General features: G+C 38.0%; 1 protein-coding gene across 2 annotated transcripts in view; it reads right to left on the bottom strand.

The window, feature by feature from the left end:
- Nucleotides 1-22,682, bottom strand: part of Efna5 (ephrin A5) — a 279,432-nt gene extending 256,750 nt beyond the window's left edge. The window contains exon 1 of one of the 2 annotated variants that reach the window (XM_027927929.2): nucleotides 20,667-22,682. In XM_027927929.2, the coding sequence (XP_027783730.1) occupies nucleotides 20,667-20,791 (125 nt within the window). In that variant the 5' untranslated portion in view covers nucleotides 20,792-22,682. The remainder of the gene's footprint in view (nucleotides 1-20,666) is intronic. The other variant, XM_027927927.2, reaches the window with a different exon arrangement.
- Between the last annotated feature and the right edge of the window lie 226 nt (nucleotides 22,683-22,908).

Here is a 22,908-nt window from a genome sequence, read left to right as displayed (position 1 = left end):
GGAAGCTGAAACATTGAAAAGCTAATTAACTTGTCCAGGACCTCAGCAATCAACAAATACAAGAGCAGAGAACTGGGCTGGGGTTGTGGCTCAGTGGTAGAGCGCTCGCCTAACATGCACGAGGCACTGGGTTTGATCCTTAGCACCACATTAAAAATAAAATAAAGATATTATGTCCACTTTTAAAAAAAGATTTTAAAAAAAGAGCAAAGAACTATACCCAGAATTCATCTCAATTCTTAAGCATCATGGATCAGCCTTTCTGTGGTGTTTCTTCATATAAACCACAATCTCTACCTCAAGAATCTTATAACCTAGTAATGAGAATAGAACACAAAAATACAGAGAGTGTACACAAACTAAAGTATTATTCTTATATCAATATTACCCATATAAACAACTAAACTAGAAGAGGAGGTAATGGCTTCCACTGCTGGGGTACAAAGGGCTATCTATGCATGAAGGATGAATTGCCTTACATTTCAGGGCACAAGTACACCTCATAGACCTGCGTCTGTCTAGGAAAGCAGGTATACATATTGGATAAAGTATGTGCCAGAACTCTTTCTTCTTTCTCCATGTTGTATCTCTGGAGATGAGGGTGGAGCCTCATCCACTCACATTTTATCAGGAGATTTTCATCTTTGAAACTAAACAGGAAAAATTTACTGACTGTTAAGCTAAAGGGCAAAACTCTTGGAAGAAAACAAAAGGAAGAAGATGGGGGTGGAAGAATTTGGGATACAATAGAACATAACATCATTTCAAGCACACATATGCTATTCCCTGCCATTTAAAAAAAAAAAACCTATGATTTCATGCTAGAAATGTGCTTATTGTAGAGTAAGCAAAATATACATTTAAAATTTTATGCAAATCTATATTGTTATTATGCTATTATGGACTCAAAAGTGTGTAAATATCCACTGACTATAGGAATAAATTTCCTGACTGTATGATTGTTAAATTCTAAAGCTTTTATTCAAAGAATATCCAGAATTTCTTCTGAAAGTCCTCAAAAATAGCTCTATACATTGGCCAGCCCTCCGGAATCATGCTGGCAGGGGAGGAGGGCTGGCTGGCGTGTGATTCCCTAACAGTCCAATTGTATATACGTTATGGTCTAACAATTAGCTCCAAAGAACAAGTGCACAAAACATTTAACCTCTTTGTACTAATTATTTGCTGTGAGTGCAACAGTTGTGGCTTGCTACCTCAGTCCATTAAACACTCAACAAGGAGGAATCCAAGTGTGCATTTTTAACACTCCTTTCATATTAGCATATAGTCCCTATCATTTTCCACTGTGCCTCCTCAGAAATTCTGTCCCAAGGTCACCCTCTGACATTTCAGAGTCCTGTTAGACTAAGTATGTCACTCTACACAGCCTAGCTGAGTGGTTAAGGGCCACTTACTGGCTAAGTGGCTTTTGGTTAGTTTAAAATATGCAAAACTCAGTTTTCTCATCTGTAAAACAAGAATCATTATAATACAACTCTCATAAGAGCCCTTGTCAGGATATATAAATGATAATGACTGTGAAGCCTATAAAGCTCTGTGCGTGGTATACAGTAAGTGCTCAATAAATGGGAGTCAATTCCTAGAGGGAAACACAAACACTCCTGTGGCCTATACAAGAGGAAGTGTCTCTGCCACAGCATGCTCCTATTTGCTTCTGAGAACAACACCAAGCCCTTCTTTCACTGGGGCCCTTTTGAGGATGTCATTCAAAGAGCCACAGGGGCTCCTCACAGCCCTTTCAGAAGCCTGGGAAGAGAGGTGAGCATAGCCTAGACCTCATCTCTCTGAAATACAAACCGAGTTTTTTGGGGGTGATTTTTTAATTTGTTTTTGTTTTACACATTTTCTGCTAATGATTTTTGTGAACAATACTTTCTGTCTAAAAAGGGAGTTTGGAAACAACTGCTTAATTTGCAAGCGAGAGAAACAATTCAAATATAGTAGAGCATTCCAAGTTTCATCTAGAAATATCAGAATTGACCTACGTTTTATATCCTACCATGTAACTACTTACAAACCAAGTCTCATTTGAAGTATTCAGCATATTAACCAGTACTTAGTTATATTTACAAAGCAATTACCCAGTGCCTAAGATATACAACAGTGCAGAACAATTGTAAAACATTTAGAAACCTATTAACCCATCTATTATAAAGTCATTATAACTTGTCTCTTGATGTTACAAATGGAGCCTCATGAGTATGAAGGAAGAAGGTATTTGGGGGTCTCTCTGAATCTCTCTTTCAATTTTGCTCTGAACTTAAAATAATTCTAAAAACATTACAACCTTTAAAAAAGCAAAAACACAGCCTTACACTGACCTTGTGCAACATGGCCAACACACCTTTCCAGCCCATGCTTCCGATGTTTTTGCCAGACCCCTTTCATTCTGAATAAACTACTTTCTATCCCCCAAATTTATCCCAGCAGACCTTTGCTCTTGTTGCTAAGGATCCCTGGAATATTCCTCTACCACTTCCATCCCTGACTACTAACATCATATCCATTATTCAAGATGTAGACTAAATTATTTCTCTTCCAGGAAGAACTTCCTGACACACCTGAACAGACGTGCTTTCCCTCTATGTCCACAGCATTCCATGCTTTATGTAAGTGACATTATTTGTTCTAATATGTTAGTAAAGCAGAATAGTTTGGAAACTGCCTTGGCGATTAATGAATATTCTAATTGCCCTGGTATTTGCCTACATGTGGTCTTCAGCATCAACATGTTCACATCAAACATCACGAAGGGCTTCGAGTATAAAGTGATACTCACACTATCAGTGGAAATGAACAACCCAAACATGCTATTGGTTTTTACTGTGTATTTATTAAAAATCACTTTGCAGTCAAGACACGAGAATTTCTTTTTAAGGATGTTTACTTTTCCTGTTAGTAAATGTACTGGGATGGTTTTCACTAAAACATAAGTCAGCCAGCTGTTTGTTTGGGTTCTTGAATTAAATGGTAAAAATACAGGCAGCTTTTACTCACAGTGCTCCACTTTAAACAAGGGAATCTGTTCCATATTTAAATGATTTAATTTTCCTTTTTTAACAAAAGTTTAAATTTTTCATATAATGAGAACATCTCTTCAGGACTTCAGAACTTTCATTTCAGAAGGCATATGGTTCTCCCTCATCCATCTGATACCCCTGGGATGCCAAAGCACTTAGGAGACCCAAGAGAGTGTATAATCCAACATGACAGCTGAAGGAGGGAAGGATGACAAGAAGCATCAGAACAGGTATCAGAGAGGGAGGCTGTTATTCTGGAACCCAGGTTTACCCCTTATCTTTCTTTCATGTTCACCAAGATGCTACATTTCCTGTCCCCTTGAGAAGACAGCATCACTGAAGTGAAAGTTTTGCTCAGAGGCAGGCTGGGCCCATGCAGACAAGCAACTTCATGTACCTTAAACTTCTCTGAAACAGACAGGACAGCCAGTGTTCTTGCACTTCAGACTCCTAAATTCTCTGTAACCCAGCATAAGCTCCTGCTGGCTTTGTAGTCGGCTTCCCTTTCCTCTGTATGGCGCATTTACGAGTTCAGCTGTGGGCCCTGTTAATTTCCCTCCACAGCCTTTCTTCTCTTCCTAACACATGCACACTCGAGCCTGGGCTGGAGTGCTGACTAAGGAGGAACAATAGGAGGCTTTGAGCAGAGCTCAGCCCCAGACCCAGTCAATATTTACTTCAGTTTGAAGCCACTGTTTTAAAGCTCCTTCGAAGCAGAACTCAACAGTGGGGAGTCCCCAGAGGTTTCTAGATTTTATTTTAACAAGAGGGAAGAGAGGTGGAGAGAGAGAGTAAATAGATTACTGTCCAAACCACTTTCTCAGAGAAAATAAGGGAGGCTGTTCAACAAAACAGGTTACACTTTCAATACTAATTAGCAATTTATACCCAGAAAAACCAATCGTCTTCCAACACTGATTACTGCAGTCTTAAAACTCCATATCAGGCTGCAATGCAAATCTACTTAATGTGACCCCTGAATATCTTGTAAGCAGGGGCCTGATCCTATCAATTGCCTGGAGCTTGCCAAGCTTTGCCTACTCTGCCCAGAATGGCACTAGCACCCTAGGTGTAGTTAATCCAAACTCCAGGACTGATTTCCAAACCAGATCTTATGCATTCTGCCAATTCAGGTTTGTCCTAAAATGAACTAGGAGTGTACTATACTACATGCTAGTAAGTGTGCCAGCTGTATTGGCAATAGATTAGGAAGGCTGACCTATGATGCTGAAGAGTAAAAAAAAAAAAAAAAATTCACAAACACCTCTTCCTGCCAACGAAAGTGGCTTTCTATGGGATAGTAGGTGAGAGATAAGATGGACAGTTGTTTCCAATACTATATTAGACTCAGTGGAATATTCCTGTGAGTTTACACTGTCTTTTGTTGAAACTCTGTAGAAATACTGTTTATTAATAATAAAATTACCTAAGTTTTTTTTAATGTGACAGTTGACTTAAACTTTCTTTTCTTTTATTATTATAAAACTAAACCACAGGTAGAGTTGGGAAATCTTAGCAGGATGGGTGAGGGCACAGGAAATTACTAAAGATTTTTTAGAATCCTGAGGAAAGAAATTTATAGTTGTCTATAATACCTAGTTGTAATTAATGCTTATTATCCAAATCAAAAAAGTGTGCTGTTATCTTTTAAGATCTTGCCATACATTCCATTCACATTTTATAACATTTCTATAAAGACAGAGCCAAATATCTGAAATGTTTAATAAGAGAGAGAATGAAGAGGATTGGCAACTGTCCATACTTAAAATTCTAGCTTATTATACCTGTAATATTAAAGGGTAGGTCATCATTTTACATTCTAAGCATGTAAAACAGAAGTGACATAATTTAGCCTTCACAAAGAGAATTCAAACTATCCTTCCCTCTACAAAATATAAAGAGATATTGCAATAGGATTGGACTATTCTGTTTGAATGCATCAAATGCACTGGAATATGTTTGGCTCTAATCTTTACTAATTATTTGCCATATTAATAAAAGCTAAATGATTAAAATGCAACTCAATCCAATCATTTCAACATCTTAAGGAATTACTGGATTGCCATACACTCAATTCGATCCCTCAACAAGCTCTTGTGGAAAGAAAATACTAAGTAAGCCTGGCTTTGATGAAGTCTCCAGCAGATATTTTTAAACTGATATAAAAAAATTAATTCCTTGTATTTTGCATAATACACAGTGTCAATAAGTAAATCATCAAAATTTAAACTGGACTACCCTTTTGCCAAGAAAGAAATCTGAAACAGGGGAGAGATTGTAACCATTAATCATTCATCAGACACAGAAATACAGTAACATAAAATCACAAAAGTTTTAAACTTGAAATAAACCCATAACAAGCACATTCCCTTGACAATTCTTAACTTCCAATTTATCAGAACAAAAGGAACCTGCTTTTGTATGAAATGATACAAGGGCAACAGAGAAAAGTCCAGGGGTCCCATGAGCATAGCAATTCTAAATACTAAAACATTGCACTTGTAAGGCAAATTTGTAATGCAGTTAGCAGTACTCTTTCAACTACTTTTTGTCTTGCTAATAATAAACCCAGTACCTTGACTGCTGCTGGCCAACTTCTGTCCTTAGACAGCACTAAATTTCTGGGTACAGAACATAAGGATCATGATAATTTCCTGTATGAATTACTGTTTTCTTGGGTTTTTTTTTTTTTCTTTTTTTCTTAAGGGAGGTTTATAAATTTAGTAGTAAAATGATGTTATAAAATAATTATGTGAGTATATGATTGTAATTTAAAAATCAATAATGAGCACATTTGCTATTCACCTAACTATAAACATATAAAGTTAAAACCTGCTTTGAATAATCACCAGACAATTCTACAAGTAAGCGGTCCTTTGACGGTAAGGTAAAGTGTTACTCTGGTTTCAATGCATTAAAATATGTGTTCCTTGACGAATTCTGTTTCCTTTCTGTTATATGTTATGAAATATTTATGTTTCTAACATCAATGTGCGTATAATTAATATCTGCTAAGCTTTAAAGTAGTCAATAGCAAGAGTTTTTAAACAGAGAATTGTTAAGGAACTCGACACTGTTCCTCTGACAGTGAGATTCAGAAAAATCCAAGGATCCCAGGGACAGCCTGTAAGGAACAGCCCCGACAGGAATTGATTTGTTTCAACAAGCTCCTCATTGGAAATACAAGCATTCTCCAAGAGAGTGTCGGTATTCATTAATTTCCCTTCTGAGATGGAGAGATTTCATTATACCTATGAAGCCCAAAGTAGAGAAAACGATAGAGATGAGACAAACTGAGAGGGGAAGACAGGACATTAAAAATAAACTTGACCAGTTTTACAAAGGAAATCCAAAGCTCATTTCTGGGAGGAAGGTCTAGCAGACCTGCCCCTGAAGTGTCACTCTTCACACTTTATTTGTTTTGCAGAACTCACAAGATAAAACCTAAAATGTGAATTTCTCTAAAAGAAAACCCAACATAAATGCATAAATCTTATCTTTCAGAGACAACATATATTACAAAATAATAAGACTGTCTATCTTATAATAAAAATCAACTCTTCCATGATGCTTTGAAAATACGTTTTTATTCACACAAACATATTTTCTATACAACTTACAAGAATATATTGAATTATAAAGTGGCATTCTCCTGTATGAAATGAATCAACTCACACCCTTAATCTCTATTCTTTTCTCTCCTACTCTTATTGAGGTATGATTGACTCTGTCCTTTTCGTACAGTTTTACAGCAGTTTTTAAAGTCCTGTTATGTATCCACTTTCCTTTAAATTTCATACAAAAAAAGAGACATTATTTTTATTATATCCATTTATTTATTAGGGTAAAGAAATTGAGGCTCAGAATTCACCACTATGAGTGGTATATTAGTCAACTAGAACTGAATTTAACCAGCTCTAAAATATAAAAATGTTAAGGACGATTCTAGACAAATCTAATCTGATGCAGAATACTTGGATATCTTATTCTCTGAGCCTTTGCCTCTATAACACTCAAGAAAATTTGGTTCTATCCTAATCAGTTATAATTACAAAAAATAAAATTAAAAAGTACATGAATTTAATGCTTTTATTTTATGTAGTCAAAGCAATTTGCTTATGTATACATATCAGTGCATGTAATTTGGTTACAACCTATTAATCTGATGACAAATCACTGTCAATAACCTTGAGCTAAAATGTAAAATATATATATGCATACATATATATATATATATACATATGCATACATATATATATATACATATATATATATATACATACATATATATATATATGTCTTTCTTAAAAAATTGAGAGGCCAAACACTAATTTAAAATATTAAGCATCTTCTACTTTCCTATAAACATGTCAATGACCATAAATCTTAGGAAAGTCAACTATATTTTGAACAAAAGCCACTCCCTAAAGATATGCAAATGATGTTTTAATCAATAAAGATATCCTATTCCTAAATTTACTAGTCTTCCAAACATTCTCCCCCTTAAAGAGCCACTTAAACTCATAATCAGTGATTTTTGCATTTCTGGATCTATGAGAATCATAAAACTAGACACCCTAAGAAGGTGTCCCATCCAAATTACTAAGAACCTTTATTTATACCATGACAAGCATAAACAAATATCTACAAACAGCCACATCTTAAATTAACTGTTCTTAACAGTGTTCACTGTTCTTAGGAAATGCTGCTCAATATTTTAAATAAATTCATGTTATCGAGAATTTAGGGGCTAAGAAGGTAGTAGCAACTGCCTTGCATATATAAGGCCTTGGGTTCAACCCCAGCACTGAAAATAAAAATAATAATTAATTAAAAAGGAAAAGATTTGCCTCTGCTTTGTAATTAAAGCATTGGTGGGCCCTATTATAAAACTAAGAAGAAACTTAAAATGAGTGCTTACCATCCTCTTCGTCTTTTTGTTTTCATAAAAATACAACCAATTTACAGAAGGAACATTTTCATCTTTGTTTTCATAATCTTTCCATAGTGGAGCATTAAGTCTGATGCTTTCAGACTTAAAAGTTCACTTAGATTAGTCATGTTGTATTCACACACATACAGTGAAGGAGAACAAAAACAAACAAAAAGAAAAAAATAGAGTAATCTGATTTCAACTAGTTCCATTTCTTGTTAGTAAAAGCATCACAAAATAGTTCATTGCAAAAGAAAATGATATATATGCTGTGAAAAAAAATGGAAGCACATTTTCAAACTCTACAGGAACTATGATTTCTCACTTCGGACACCAGAATCATAGAATTTTAGAAAAGGAAGGCATTTTTTTTTTCTCAAATCCTTTATAGCTCCATTGAAAGTACAGGCCCCTGAAAGCCACCCACAAAAAACTTAGTGGAAGGAGAAAAACTGTTAGTCATCTTCTATGCTGAATGTAAAATAAACATTTTGGGTTCATTTAACCATATGGATTTAAATTGGAAAGTGTTAAAAATCTGTTTCTGAGGTGTAATTCTGGCATTGCCACATGAAATACATCTGGAGAGGGTTTGCAAATAAATATTCTTAGACATTTATGACAGGATTCTCTTTGGACCAGGACAACATTTTCACTCTAGTAGAATTTGCCCATAGAGAGCAAGACTTAGCAGCAAAATCCTTGGCCTTTACATTTGTTAGTGGTGTATTTCTAATGAAGCATAAACCTCAACATAAAAATCTGTTTTATTTTGTCTGAGATTTGAAGACTACTATGCCTTTTAGGCTTTTTAAATGACAAATAACTTTCACTCACGTAAATACTGAGTTTCATTTTAGGAACTGTAGAACTAAATAGAAAGCTCAGGGCAAATAAAACCAAGAGTCCTTGGTGAGAAGCCAGAGTTATCTCTTTGCCCCCTGAATTTTGTCTAGAACCTTCCTCCCTGTCCAAACTGCAGCTCACAGGCCTCAATACAACCTGGGAACTTGTTACAAATGTAAAGTATAGGGTGCCCGAATAAGATCTATTGAATTAAAATCTGCATTTCAACAAAATTCCAGGTGGTTGAGCACACCCTTAAGGATGAAAAGAAAAGAAGTATGTAGTATTCTAAAAAAAAAAATCATTAACTACATGCTTCTTACTGGCAGAGATGTTGTTTATACTGTTTACTACAGTATCTCCATCACTGAGAAAAATACCTGGCCCACAGTGGACACTTGATAAATATCTGTCAAATGAATTGATAAGTGAAGATTTCTTAAAATATTTTCTACTCTGTACTGTGGATAAGTTTATAAAGTTCTCGTATCTATAGGATATAACAAAGCTCTCACTGCAGATGCAGATGTCACCTTATTCATCTCTGTCTGAATCCCCTGTATGCCTCCCAGTGTTCTGCACATAATATCCCTCAATAAATATTTTATCAATTGTAAGTTTTAGGTATTCAGTATATGAATATATTATTACTAAAAGATATTAGCTATAACATTTATTTAATGCAAACATTTTGGATAAGTTCAAATCAACGTATGATTTCTAAATTCGCCCATTTGGCTTTGGTTTTAGATATAATAAAGAGATTCATCCAAGAAATTAAAATAGTAATGTAAAACATTATTTAGGGCCAAGTCCTGATTCTATGTCATACCAGAGAACAGGGATGGTGTGGGTGATTAAAATTCAAAATTGATCCTACAACCTCATGTTAAATTCAATAGCTTCAGTCTTTTCTTTCCAAATCTTATACCAAAGCTGCTATAATTTGAGAAGTATCAGCATTTTAGATTTCTATTTTTGCTCAAATTCATCTACCAATGGACAGACCTAGAGTGAGTGAAATGGTCAAAGCCATAAAAAAAGAAAGTGACAGGCAGCTCTATGATAAACAAATTAAGCAATTAGTTCTCAAATAACCAAATAACACAAAAATCTAGAGCTAAATAAATAACAATTTGCAAAAGAGAGAAATACAAAAGATAATGAGACAATTAACAGCTTAGGTATATCAATAACAAAACTATCCTAATATTCAAAATAAATGACTTGTTCTCTCAGTCCATATTATAAAGAACAGATATTAAAGAGGGGAGTCCTTCCCCAGTAAATAACTGCCTTTTTTCATTTTATGAGTTAAACAGTGCTTAGACTTTTTTGCTTCAGAAAATCCAGGGCTTAAAGTTAAACCAATAGGTATATCTGACCCTACATGTATATGTTCATATGGAATATCCTACAGACACACACACACACACACACACAGTCATGTTGTTGTCTTCCCAAGAGTATAGTTGACAATGGTGATAGCAGAGTGTGTAATTAGTTTTCATTGTTCCCTTGACAGCTATAGTTCCATGCAAGACCTTTTTCTTTTTATGTTGCAAATGCTATGGAAAAAATACACTAATAACAGGCATTTAATTATGGGTCCAGCAACCATAGAGGGAACGTTGCCAAAAAGATTGGTGTGTGTGTCTCTCTCTCTCTCTACACACACACACACACACACACACACACATATTTATTGTGGGGGAGGGGACTTCTGTTCTTCAATAAAAGTCATCTTCAAAATATTGATGTCAGGTCTACACTAAAAAAATGTTTGAATTTTTCCCCAAGTCTCCGTCAACAGTAAAGTATGTGTAGGATGCTACACGGATACTAAAACCAAGAATATGATCATGTCTGTACTAAAATATTAATAAGAATAAAGGCATTGCTTATTAACAAGAAAATACTCTTTAAAAATAGCTTTGTTTTGATACTATCAGCAAAGAGTACAAAGATTCAGTTTTAAATTGGTTTTTGCCTCACTTTTCGCAGACTTAAAAAAAAATAGCACTTGTGATGTCAAATATCTGGGTGCTACATTTCCTAGGGCTTACTTTAATTTCTTTTATACAGTATTTAAAATAAAGTATCCTCAAGTTGCTGCCATGGCGGACACAAGATCTGTCACTGAGGTCCTTTCTCGCCTGATTAATTAGTAATTGGGAGACACATTTTGGCAGCTTTCATTTCCCTATTATTTTCTCTAGTTTGACACAAAACCCTGTCAGAAGCACCACTATTTGAACTGTATCCCTCTTAGTGCTGGGTCAGTACATTTTAATAAATGGAGCCCCTGCCAGAAAACTACAGAAATAGGCATAAAAGTTTATTGAAGCAGTAACAGTAAACAAATATATGAAGAAAACACTGAATGCCACAGTATCTAAAACATTAATGGTCTATCTGAACCCAGGGGTTACAGGCGAGATTGCAGAGCAAAAGAAAAGGCCTGTAACAAAACCACTGCTTTCATCTATCTTTTTAAAAAAAAGTATTAGCTAAATAAAGCAGGCAAACACTTTGCTGACGCAGAGCCGTACATCTGAGCCTCCCTTCACCTCCTCCATTATTCCAATCCGATGAATAAAATTATTGGGAGGCAAAGATCTGTTGTGGCTACACAGATAGATAACTCATCCAGAAGTCACTGAAGCTCTATCTGAGCCAAAGAAGCATTTTTCATAAAAGGTAAAGCGAGAAACTTAAAATTGAAGCTGGAAAGACTAATACTTTGGAAAACAACAAATAGCTACAGAATCAGTTTCAGAATCTCCATCTCAAAATGTCAGTCACTTCAAAAAAGCATGCTGCTATGATGGTGGCTCAGGACACTTGTGTGCTAGGGCAGTGGCCATGCTGTGTTAAGTCAGAGGTCACCACTTCCACATTCCGACATCTGTCTGTATTTTCTTGCCCTGAAACAATACAAGGGGAACTAGACTCATTTGCTCCCACTTTGTTTAACCTAATTGTCAAACATAAAAGATAATTTTCCCATATGTAGAGTTATTTTTACCTTTCCTTCCCATTCTCATTTGTCTCCATTAAATTAAATACCGTAAAGAAAAGGAAAAAAACTTAATCCGAAGGTTGTCTCCTATACATTATTAATTTCAGTAAATGTAAAAAAAAATTATATATCCCATTCACATTTATGATATGAAATATCAAGTATCATGTTCTCCATCATCAAACTCTGGATAACAATTTGCAGTATAATTATCCAACTAAGCCATAACTTGATTTTACTCAAAGCCACAACACTGCATTTTTAATATAGAAATGCTTCCATCATATATATTTTCACAGTAAAAGACAAGAGCTAATTGTTAATTATAGTTTTATATAGATAAATAAGTCACCAATAAAACATAAAATAGGAACTCTGATAGCCTGGAAACAGCATTTTTTTTTTAAGTATTTATTAGCATTCAAAAATAAAAGGTTACTTTGAACACTCAGTTATTTCAGTCTTTTCCACCAGCCAGTCAAAGAAAAACTGATGATGGGTATCAGAGGAAAGTTTTTGATGCAAACACTGTCAACTCATACCTGGGCTTTAATCATAAAATGTATATCTGGTCTTAAAATGTGCATTTTCTATTTGTCACCATTACATTGCATCTACAACCACCCCAAATCCTACTTCTAATGAACTGAGGTTATCTCAGACACAGTAGTGGTCATCTGTGCCCAGTTTAAATTAAACAGACTGAGTCAGGTTACTTTTGAAATTAATCTTGAAGTTCTGCTTTTATTTCAGTCCCTGGGAATAAAGTTCCCAGACATCATCAAACAAAGAATTATAGTATAAAATTTTGGTAAAGTTTAACAGGCAACACATTCTTCCAAATGTACAAATCATAATGGAAATATAGCAGACTCAGTTGATACAGTCTCATATCTTTTAGTAGCAAATATGAATTTACTTCTAAAATAATTTTTCCATAAGAACCCACAAGAGGGGTTTATTAATGAGAAAGTAAGAGGACTTTCTCTATATAATTCAAGGACAAAATGCTCTGACTGTATAATGCTTCTTAAAGCATCCCAATGCTTCATTTTGGAAGGTACTGGGAGGAAAAAGTCAACCAATGAAAAAATAAAAAAACAAACAGACAATCAGAAAAAAGGAAATCAGGATAAGGGGGTGACATCAGAAACTATTAATAGATTACTTTGAAATTAACAATGAATTATAAGCTTCAAGAGAAAAATACATATGGAAACATGGTACAGCCCAACATTTAACATTAAAATATCGTATTCTTGGGTTTAAACATATTATCATTGTTAAAACATTCTTTTTTAAAAATAAACTAAGAAAAAAAAAACCCAGAAGATAGCATTTTAATGACTTTGAAAATAAGGAAGAGTTTTAAAAGTAGAGTCCTAACAAAATGACTGTAAAATGGTTTAGTCCTTTTCTATCGTCCATATTCATTTCCGGACCAGGTTCATGAAAGAAATAAAATCGGTCTTAAAACAAGATGGCTGCTTCTGGGGGAGAAAAGAAACACGCTGATTTAACTGGAAGCCCAAAACCGAGCTTTTCTAAATCAGGAAATACGAATTTAATCATTTTTTTCCTCTAATGTCCACATATTCATGGACTTCCATGTGGGAACTCGTGGGTTACACTATGCAGTTAATGAAAGTTATTAATAACAAAGCAATTTTTTTAAAAAAGGTCTAATCTTTGCGTGCTAAAATGACGCGATTGTCCAATGCATACACACATGTGCTGATTTACATGACTGTCCAATGCATATGGGCAAATTCTCAATTTTCCTTCATACCCAAATCATGATCATCCCTCATGAAAATCAGGTCATTTGATAAGTAACAATAGGAATAATATTGAAACCTTATATCTCTTAAGAATCCAACCCTAAAAACATATATTAATATACTATTAGAATCAATTCAGCAATATTTAACATTTTAAAAGCAAAAACCACAGAAAATTAACTACTAGACAATCTCTTCGAATTGCACTTTGCTGACCTTCCCTGAAGCAAATGGCAGATTAATTCTATGACTTACATATAAAAATTAAAAACATCTTCCTCCATTTTGAAATAACTTTTAAATAGATTTTTTAAAAATCATTCAATCCTATTTTTATTCCCCACTTGAGTGGAAAATAAGACCTGACAGTAACATTTTCTTCAACCTGTCAACTGTCAATTGTATGAAGGATGTTTCTAAAGATGACAAAGGTTTATTTTTCCTTATTGAAAATGATAGAATTCTACCTGAATGAAAGCTGAGCTAACCATTGCTACAGTGCACTCTCTCTCAGCAACTAGCTAACTTAAGTAGGAGTTTTCAATGTTTTAAAACAATGCTTTTATTGAAATATATGGTTCATTATTTGAAAACCATATCCAGAAATCTCAGAATCAAGTTTAAAACTACACAAAATTTCTATTAGAAAACAGTGCACAGATTTTTTTACAGTAGTTTTACAATCCTCTTTCAGAAAATACAATGAGTACAGACCATCAAGAATAGAGAGATCTAAAGAACTTTTTTTTTTCTAAAAACTATTCACAGTAGTTGCAGTACATAAAATGAGCATTGCTCATTTTTAATGTTCAGTGAGGAACTTCTGTGTCATTGTGCTATGTTGCTATTGACTGACTAAATTTTCAAAATGTGAACGCAGACAAATTTAGGGAGAAAGGCAGATCTCCTAGTAGTGAGTAATATCCTATTCAGAAACACTGGAAGTTCACATTAATCATGAGAAACTTTTCTACAAAACAGCTTAAGACATAGGTTGAAAAGCTGACTAACATATAAATCTAATCAGATAAATCAGGCCCTTAAAAGAGACAGTAATTTATTGATGTTTGGCTAAGACCATCATAAGACAAATTATTAAAAGTGAATATTAATATCTCATTTCTTACACTCCTACTCAAAGATTTTATACCTGAACAGGAAGGTATTATCTGTCACAAATGATCGAAGGACAAAAAATTTTTCCCAGTTTCAGAAGACTGAGCTGAGTGAGTTCTCCTAAGGACCACCTTCCTCACTGTACTTAGGGAAATACAGACTTCCTTCCCAACATGAATGTTCCAGTCAGACTATGATTATAAGAGTCTGTATATTACTTCTGAAAAGAAAATCAATAACATGGAATCAGTCAACAGAGAATGGCTCATCACTTAAAATACCACAGCTTTTTAAATCCTTATTGCTATGGAGGTTATTCAAAACATTCATTAAAAAATAAATAAAAAAGAGGATGAGTGGCATTTTTAAAAACATTATTAATCCAATTATTTATATTGAAAAAAAGGAACCAATAATATACCAAATGCTATAAGAAAAAATGTTTTTAACGTATTCTTATGTTTTCTTCATTTTATATTAAAAGTTCATTCTCCCCGACCCTCCCTCCCTAGCCTCCAGCCCAGGTAAATTCTTTTGGCATATTCTTTTCCCAAGCTAGCAAAGGCCAGGATTCCTCAAGGACTAATTGTATTCATTCATTTTCTTGGCCCAGCATGAAGCTGGTAGCTTGCTTGGTTCATAGCAACAGGGGAGAAAAGGAGGTGCCCATCTTTATCTGTCCCTATCCAACAGGAAACCAGGCCAATGGACAGAATGCAATGAAATGCCTATTCAGAAGGCATTTTGCAAGATTAAATGGCAAGTTTAATTTGTACCCCAAAGGACTAGGTGTTCTTTCCAAACCTGATCCCTCAGTTTTTAAAGATAAAAACCACTAAAGCTATTGTTTATCATCCACAACACATGTGACAATAAGATATTAGTTCCATGTGCCAGTAGTCTAGTTAACACCCTAAAATTACATACCAGGAACTATGAAAGATGGTCTCTGATATGGTTAATCACAAGTAATTTATTAACACTGGTCTCATAATAGAAATGCCAAATGAGACTACAGTCAATAGTCCCTACAAACAGCACTAATATTTCAGTCACCTAAAAAACAGATGGTTGATTATTTCTGTTTGTTTTATGAATACATAAAATAGTGCATACAATGGTAGCTAAGTTTGCTTTACAAAATTCAATGGAAAAAATGACCAAAAAGCAAGAAACATACTTCTCTTTCACAAATTCCTAAATTTAAAAAGGGGAGAGAATTCACTTCACAAAACAGCCTAAGACATAGGTTGAAAAGCTGACTAACATATAAATCTAATCAGATAAATCAGGCCCTTAAATATACTTCAGGTCTCCTATAAGTAGATGAGCATAAAAATATAGGCTGCTAAGTCTCAGTTGTACTGTTTTATTTTTACCCTTGTCTTTACAAAAAGTCTGATCCAAACATCAAAATATAATTACCCCAATATATCTAATAAGCTGATGTTACATTGAGGCTTATTCGTTACTTTATTAGGATTCTAAATAATATATTTTATTTGAAGATTCGTGTTTCTAACATGTAAAAACATTATTTAAAACATTTTTCTTAAACGGGGGGGGGAATCCTTTATAAGTATAGTAATGAAACTATTCCAAACCAAGGTAAACTTTTCGTCCTTTCTCAAAATAAATTCTTAGATATAAATTATGATGATTTATTTGTCAGAGAAAAAGGTACAGTGCCAGTATTCTGCTGTGTGTGTGTATATATGCGTCTCCAAACGATGATGGCTCAGAATTTTTAAAATAAAGCAAGTGAACTTTGAAAGAAGAAAAATACCCAAAGAAATATGGTTAGGGAAAACTCGTTTACTACTGTCTCTACTTAGACACATACATATAACCTCACAAGAACAAGAGAGTGTTGACCTAGAATTCATTCACATTACGTTCACAACTCCAAGACTACATGTTAACAAAACAATTACCTACCAGTGTACTATGAAATGTTTAATTTACAAAAGTTCCTAAAGCATTGACAAAGTCTAAAGAAAATATGACTAGGTTCAAGTTTAGTAAATACTTGATGAATTAGCAGAGATATTACTCATGCTAAGAAAATAACTCTTAAAATCGATGATACTCAAACCTTGGCAGAAATAAAGCACCAAGTAAATGGAATTAGCATTACTGAAAATATGATTATACTGGCTGTATATTATTTTATTATTGCATCCATAATGCCAACTAGGAGACACATTTAGTTATTCTAGCATCATTTTGGCACATAAATCAGTCCCAGAACTTTTCAAAATACATAGGGTTTAAAAGAATATTCTGTTGAAGGCATCAAAGTGTTACAGCATGCTTCAGATGAAGAGGCAAGTTCTTAGTATTGTCATGTCTATCTTTATCAGCATAGATACTAAGGGAGAATGTGAATAGTTTTATTGCCAAATCTTCTTTTCTCTCTCTCTCTCTCTCTCTCTCTCTCTCTCTCTCTCTCTCTCGTTACTTAAAAGCTTTCTACAATCTTAAAGAAATTAAGGACAAATAACTATATTAACTTTGATTTGTATTTTTATTACTCAAAGTTACTTAGTAACATTCCAATTTAGAATGCAACATAATATTAAAAGGATAATTCTATTAATCACACTTTTAGGTAAAACTTAGGCAAGTTTTCAAATTTTAGAAACATAGTTGATGCATGTAGGCTAATGTCTTATAAGGTATTTCTCTTCAGACTAATAGTTCTCAGTTACTATTTCACAGATTTGTGCCATTTCAGCATATAAAATCAGTTTAGTTCCTGCCCAATAAATACTGGTAACTAAAAAGTTAGAAGCATTTGAAAATTAAATATCCACTTACCAGAAATTACTATCAGGAATATCATTTCTAACAGTAAAATTATTCTGACACCAAATAAGTTTAATATTTTTCCTGCAATCCCAAATTTATAGATGCTTATTGTACCAATGGACAAGTAATGATGATATTCAAGGTAGCAGATACATTCCCATCAGCTACACAAGGTAACACAACTTACACAAGAAAATACTTAATCCCTGTTATTAGGACCTACTTGATCCTAATTTTACCTAACTAAATACAATTTGAAGTTCAACCTATTAGTATATACTCAAAACTTATTTACTTCATTGAAACATAGTTTCCATTCTCATCAGTTTAATATATCTACTAAACTTTTCTTCTAAGAGAAAAATTTTAAAATCTATTCAAGTTGCAATTAATATGATCGACTTAGTCTTTTGATTATCTTCTTTTGGTTTAACAAAATCTTGATACTTTCTACATAGAACCAAAGTCATGGTTAACTTACGTTACAAAATGATAGCATATAGGAAAAGAAAAAGTACAACATTGAATTTATAAAGTGTAGTAAACTTATGCAAATTTTATGAAATAGTCTCATAAAATCTGTGATAAACTCTTGGTTCTTATTTTCAAATTACTTATTTTGCATTTGGCCCTTTTCAAATTACATCCAAGTTCACTTTCCTTAATACATAAAAAAGGTATCATCTAATTCAACATTTCTCAGTTAAAACTGCCTACACACTACCTACTTTCTAAATTTTACTGTACTAACATACAAGACAAATGCCTCCATAAATTCCTAAGAATATTAAATGTTAGGGCTAAATTTCTTGGTGGTAAGAGGTGTACAACATTCTTTTGTTTGGACTTTATCAAACTGATAATGATCAAATAGAAAGGCATTCCCACATCTTCAAATTAACATACTGACTTAAGAATACTCTTAGTATTTTTAAGAATTACAGGTTAACTTGGGCAGGTTTAAAACTACCATGACATCCTAAGCAGAAGAGCTTTCTTCAGGCAGGGCAAATCTATTAAAAAATATGACCTGAGACAAAAATCAATGTGTTAATCTCAAACCAAACAACAGTATCAAAAGCATAAAATAGAGATAACCTAAGATAAAATGTCCTTAAACTAACTCAGACTAGTTTGACAAGTTAAGAAGTGGGGTTGGAGTAGGGGTGTTATTGGTTTTTTCCATTTTAAAATGGTGGGGGGAGTGCTGAAACACCCATATATCCAAATAAATGAATACCACGAGAAAAAAATCACACTGTGAAGTTTGGAGTTACAACCAAGAGCAAAATGTCCCAAAGACAACTAACTGACTCACTGTTGCTTTATTTAATAAGACACTAAAGTTTGGAAATATAAATTATTTTCCTATATGCTGTCTAATAAAGCCCAAAAGGGAATAAAACCGACCAACATAATAAGACTTGCTTTTAACACCATCACAACTGGAAAGCTTGCTCTATTTGTCTTGTCAGCTTTAATAAAAGGCATCTCCTCTGGCAGGAAGACTTCTCTTTCTCTTTTCCTAATAGTGGTAAGTGGCATGTCAAAGAAGAAATAGCTTCCAATTCCACCACCCACCTCCATAAAACTCTTAAAAAAAAAAAAAAAAACAAACCAAACTTTGAGGGATGTCTCCACTTCTGCTAGGCAGTGCATTTAGAACTGGGCTACCTGGATGTGACTACCCTGGATTTGCAGGGCGGGGGAATCTCCCTTTCAGATAGTCAACCAGTGGACGGCTTGTAGGGAAATCTGCCCATCTTCATCTGGGCTGACAGTGTTCAAGCAGGGAATCCTTAAACATTCATACCGAGGGAAAGACTGGAGACGGTGGAGAGTCAGTGGGAGATAGCTAGAATTGGAGGCTCCTGCTGTCCCCTCTCCCCAGGCGCGCTGGGGCGCAGCAACCACAGCTCACTCTCGGCCTCCCGCCTCTTTCCTCCCAATTTCCACTTCACCCCAGAGGAAAACCTGTGATTTTAGGTACAATCAATATATTTCCCTCATAGGCAGACACCAAGACCAACCCACAGCTGAAAGCTAGCCTATGTACCACATAAACAGCGGTAGATGGGCCCGGGGTGCTGACTGCGTGCGCACAGGCCAGGGAGAAAGTAAGGTTTGGAACTGCTCGGGACCAGGAGGGGTCCGACAGGCATTCTAATTCCCGCCCCCCAACTTCCAGAGTCCAAGAACACTGGACGTCGGAGGCTGGATGGGGTTCATCACGTGCACCAAAGCAGTCCTTGGTGCCCACCTCTAGCCTCCCGCATACCCGGCGGGCTTCGGGGACCACTGCAAAACGGTTCCAGGTAACCGCGCGCGTTCTTCCAGCTGCGTCCCGCCAGGCCGCGGGCGAAGGGCTCCCAACTCCCGGGTCGATCAACTCTTGCAGCTTGCTTCGCACACATGACGTAACCCGGTATTAGATCAAACTTTCTGGCACCTTAAACCCACTGGGGCGGGAAGTGCAGGAGGAATCCTCTCCATTGACAAGCGCGCCGGGCCCGGACTGACTCCGGGGCCGAACGATTTTCTCGCAAAGAGGAAAATAAAAACCTAAAGCTTCCGCTTCCCAGCCCCCCTCACTTCCCCTAGCCCGTGCGCTCTCTGTACGCACCGAGAAAAGAGAAGAGAAATTTAAAAAAAAAAAAAAAAAAAAACAACTTTGGGTATGTTTGGCGGATTCTCTCCGCAGTCCCTGCGCACCCACGCTCCAGGCGAAAGCTCTCGGTGGCGCACATCGCGGGCTCTGGGCGACCAAGCCCTGCGCGGGGATTGGGATGTCGGTCAGCCTGCCAGGGTGGGAAGTGGATAAGTCCCAACTCTCTGGCTCCAGCCCTTTTCCTAGTCTCCCCATGCCCTGCAGAGGCAGTAGGTTTGGGTAGCCCCAGGGACTCCCAGGAACACCCAGGCTTTCCACTTCTTAACAAAGAGGGGCGCGATGGGAGCGCTTCCCGCCGGCGCCTCCAAGCCAACAGCGTCCGGGAGACGCAGGCTTTGAGGGTGCGCGCTGCCGGCAGCTGGTGCGCGCTGGTCCCTGCAGCCGCCGCTCCTTCCTCTGGGCCCGGAGGCCCGAGTAGCCTGGGCTCTTCGCCCCCCCGTCGCCTTACCTGGGGTTGCTGCTGTTCCAGTAGACAGCGTAGCGGTCGGCGACGGCCTTGGAGCCCGGGTCCTGGCTGAACACACACATCCAGAGCACCAGAAACACCAGCGTCAACATCTCCACGTGCAACATCACGCCTGGCCAGCGGCGGAGCCCCCGACGCGCCACTCCGGGGAGAGAGCGGGGATCCGGAGGGAGGGAGGGAAGGAAGGGGACAGAAAGAGAGAGCAGGCGCCAAATAAATATGAATAAATAAAATGAAGGGGGGCGAGAAAGGAAAGAGGCGCACACCAAGCTGGGGAGGGGCAAGGGAGCGAGAAGAAAAGAAGGCGGCGAATTGCGGGCGGGGGGGTGGGGAGTAAGGGATAAAGACAAACTCGCACCCCCACTGGGGTTCGGGAGAAAAAAGGAATCACAAGATGGAGAGAAGCGTGCGTGTGTGTGGTAGCAGCGGCAAAGGCGGGGGAAGGGGTGCCAAGCTGTGTCTCGGGCGGCGGCTGCAGGCCAGTCACCCCGGCAGAGGGAGGTGCGTGCGGGGCCTGGCGGCGGCAGCGCGATTCGGAACTGGCGGCGGCGCGCGCTGCACAGTCACCGGGAGTTGCGCGCCGTGGCCGAGGGGAGACATACACCGGCCCGCCGGGCCCAGCTCAGCGTTGGCGCCACGGGCTGCGTAAGGCTTCGCAAACGCCCGGGGCCCTTGCACTGCGACCCGCTTAGCTCCAAGTTACTTTGGCAGCGGGAGGGAAACTGCAAAAGGAGGGCGCCGTGTAGATAGGGGGCTGGACGATTGTGGCCCCTGAAGTCTGAGAGCTTTCCCCAGCCTCCTCTGTGCCTTAGCCGGGAGACCCCTGGAAATCTCGGAGGAGTAGTTGGTACTGCGGTACCGGGCGGCTTGCCGAGAAGGGTGGGGATCTGGAGCCGCAAACCCAGCCCCGCCGGCGTCCTGGAACTGGTTAACCGGCAGCTGCGCTGGCGAGGAGCGGTCTTGCCTCGAAAACCTCAAAGAAAAGTTTGGCTCTTCGAGTCTTCCCGCAGGTCCCTAGTGGAGTCGGACTGCAGCGGCAGCGGGAGTCGGCACCCCGGGCAATGGCCGAGTCTCAGGGATTTCTCCTGTGTGCTTTTCTTGGCCGGGTGTGGGTGCACCAAAGTGAATGAAGAGTAGAGGTTATGAACCAGCCAGCCCGGCGGAGCTGGGATTCCCAAACCTGCAAGACGACGCCAACCCAACTGTTCTGCTGGAGAGCGGGAGGGGAAACAATCACTTTCAAAAGGATCCCTCCAACTCCGGGATGGGCTGATGTCAGTCTCCGATCGCCTTCCGGGAGCGAGACTGATTCCCCACACGCGGTGCCAAGAGCCCCGGGTGAGCTCTCAGAAGTGTCCCTGTGACTCCGACGGGGCTGGCCCCAAGTCCAGCAACTTGTAGAGATACATCAATCAGTTTGAAATGGGGAAAAAAGGAAAAACAAAAAAAGAGAGAGAAAGAGAGCGCGCACGAGCGAGTGGCACCTCCCCGATGACTACATCAGAAAACCTTCCCGATCCTCCCGCAGCTGCTTCTCTTTCCCTCCTTAGGCACAGCAGCAACAAGAGGTAAAAATCAGAATCCGAATCCTAAAACCCCAACCCAGGTGGGAAAATAAATAAACTTGAGTGCAGCAGCACGAGCAGCCCTGGAGAGATTGAAACGACTGGCGAGAAGTGGAAAGGGGTAAAAGTCAGTTTTGCAAAAGAGAGGAAAAAAAAAAAGAAGAAAAATGCTTTATGGGAAAAATCTCCTCGGGCACGCCCCCTCGTTAATGACCTGCGTGTAAAGCCGACAGCAGAGGCGACCCAACAGCAGCCTCACCACTGCGCGAGACCGCGCGCGTGAACGTGGACGTGGGCGAGGGGGCTCCGCCTGGGCGTGTTGCGCGGGGCGCGGGGTTGGCAGGAGGCGCGGGAGCGGGTGTGAGCTCCGGACCGAGCAGGGGGAGGCGCAGCCAACCAGCGTTGCTGCCGCGGCCCGGATCATGTGGGCAGCCTTTTTTTCTTTCTTTCTTTCTTTTTTTTTTCCTTCCAGTTTACTTGCGAAGGTGGGGGGTAGCCGGAGCAGCCAGTCAGGGAACAGCCTGCTGTTTGCTTACAGATCGGGATTTTTTCCTCTCTCTTTACTCCAACCGGATTGGTTTGCTCCACGAGAAAGAGGCGGTTTCCTAATCTCCCTCCCCACGCCTCTCACCCCACCCCCCACCCACCCCACCTTCCTG

The sequence above is a fragment of the Marmota flaviventris genome, chromosome 5 (genome assembly GCF_047511675.1).
Source record: "Marmota flaviventris isolate mMarFla1 chromosome 5, mMarFla1.hap1, whole genome shotgun sequence".
NCBI lineage: Eukaryota > Metazoa > Chordata > Mammalia > Rodentia > Sciuridae > Marmota > Marmota flaviventris.
This window is presented reverse-complemented; position numbering and strand designations above follow the sequence as displayed.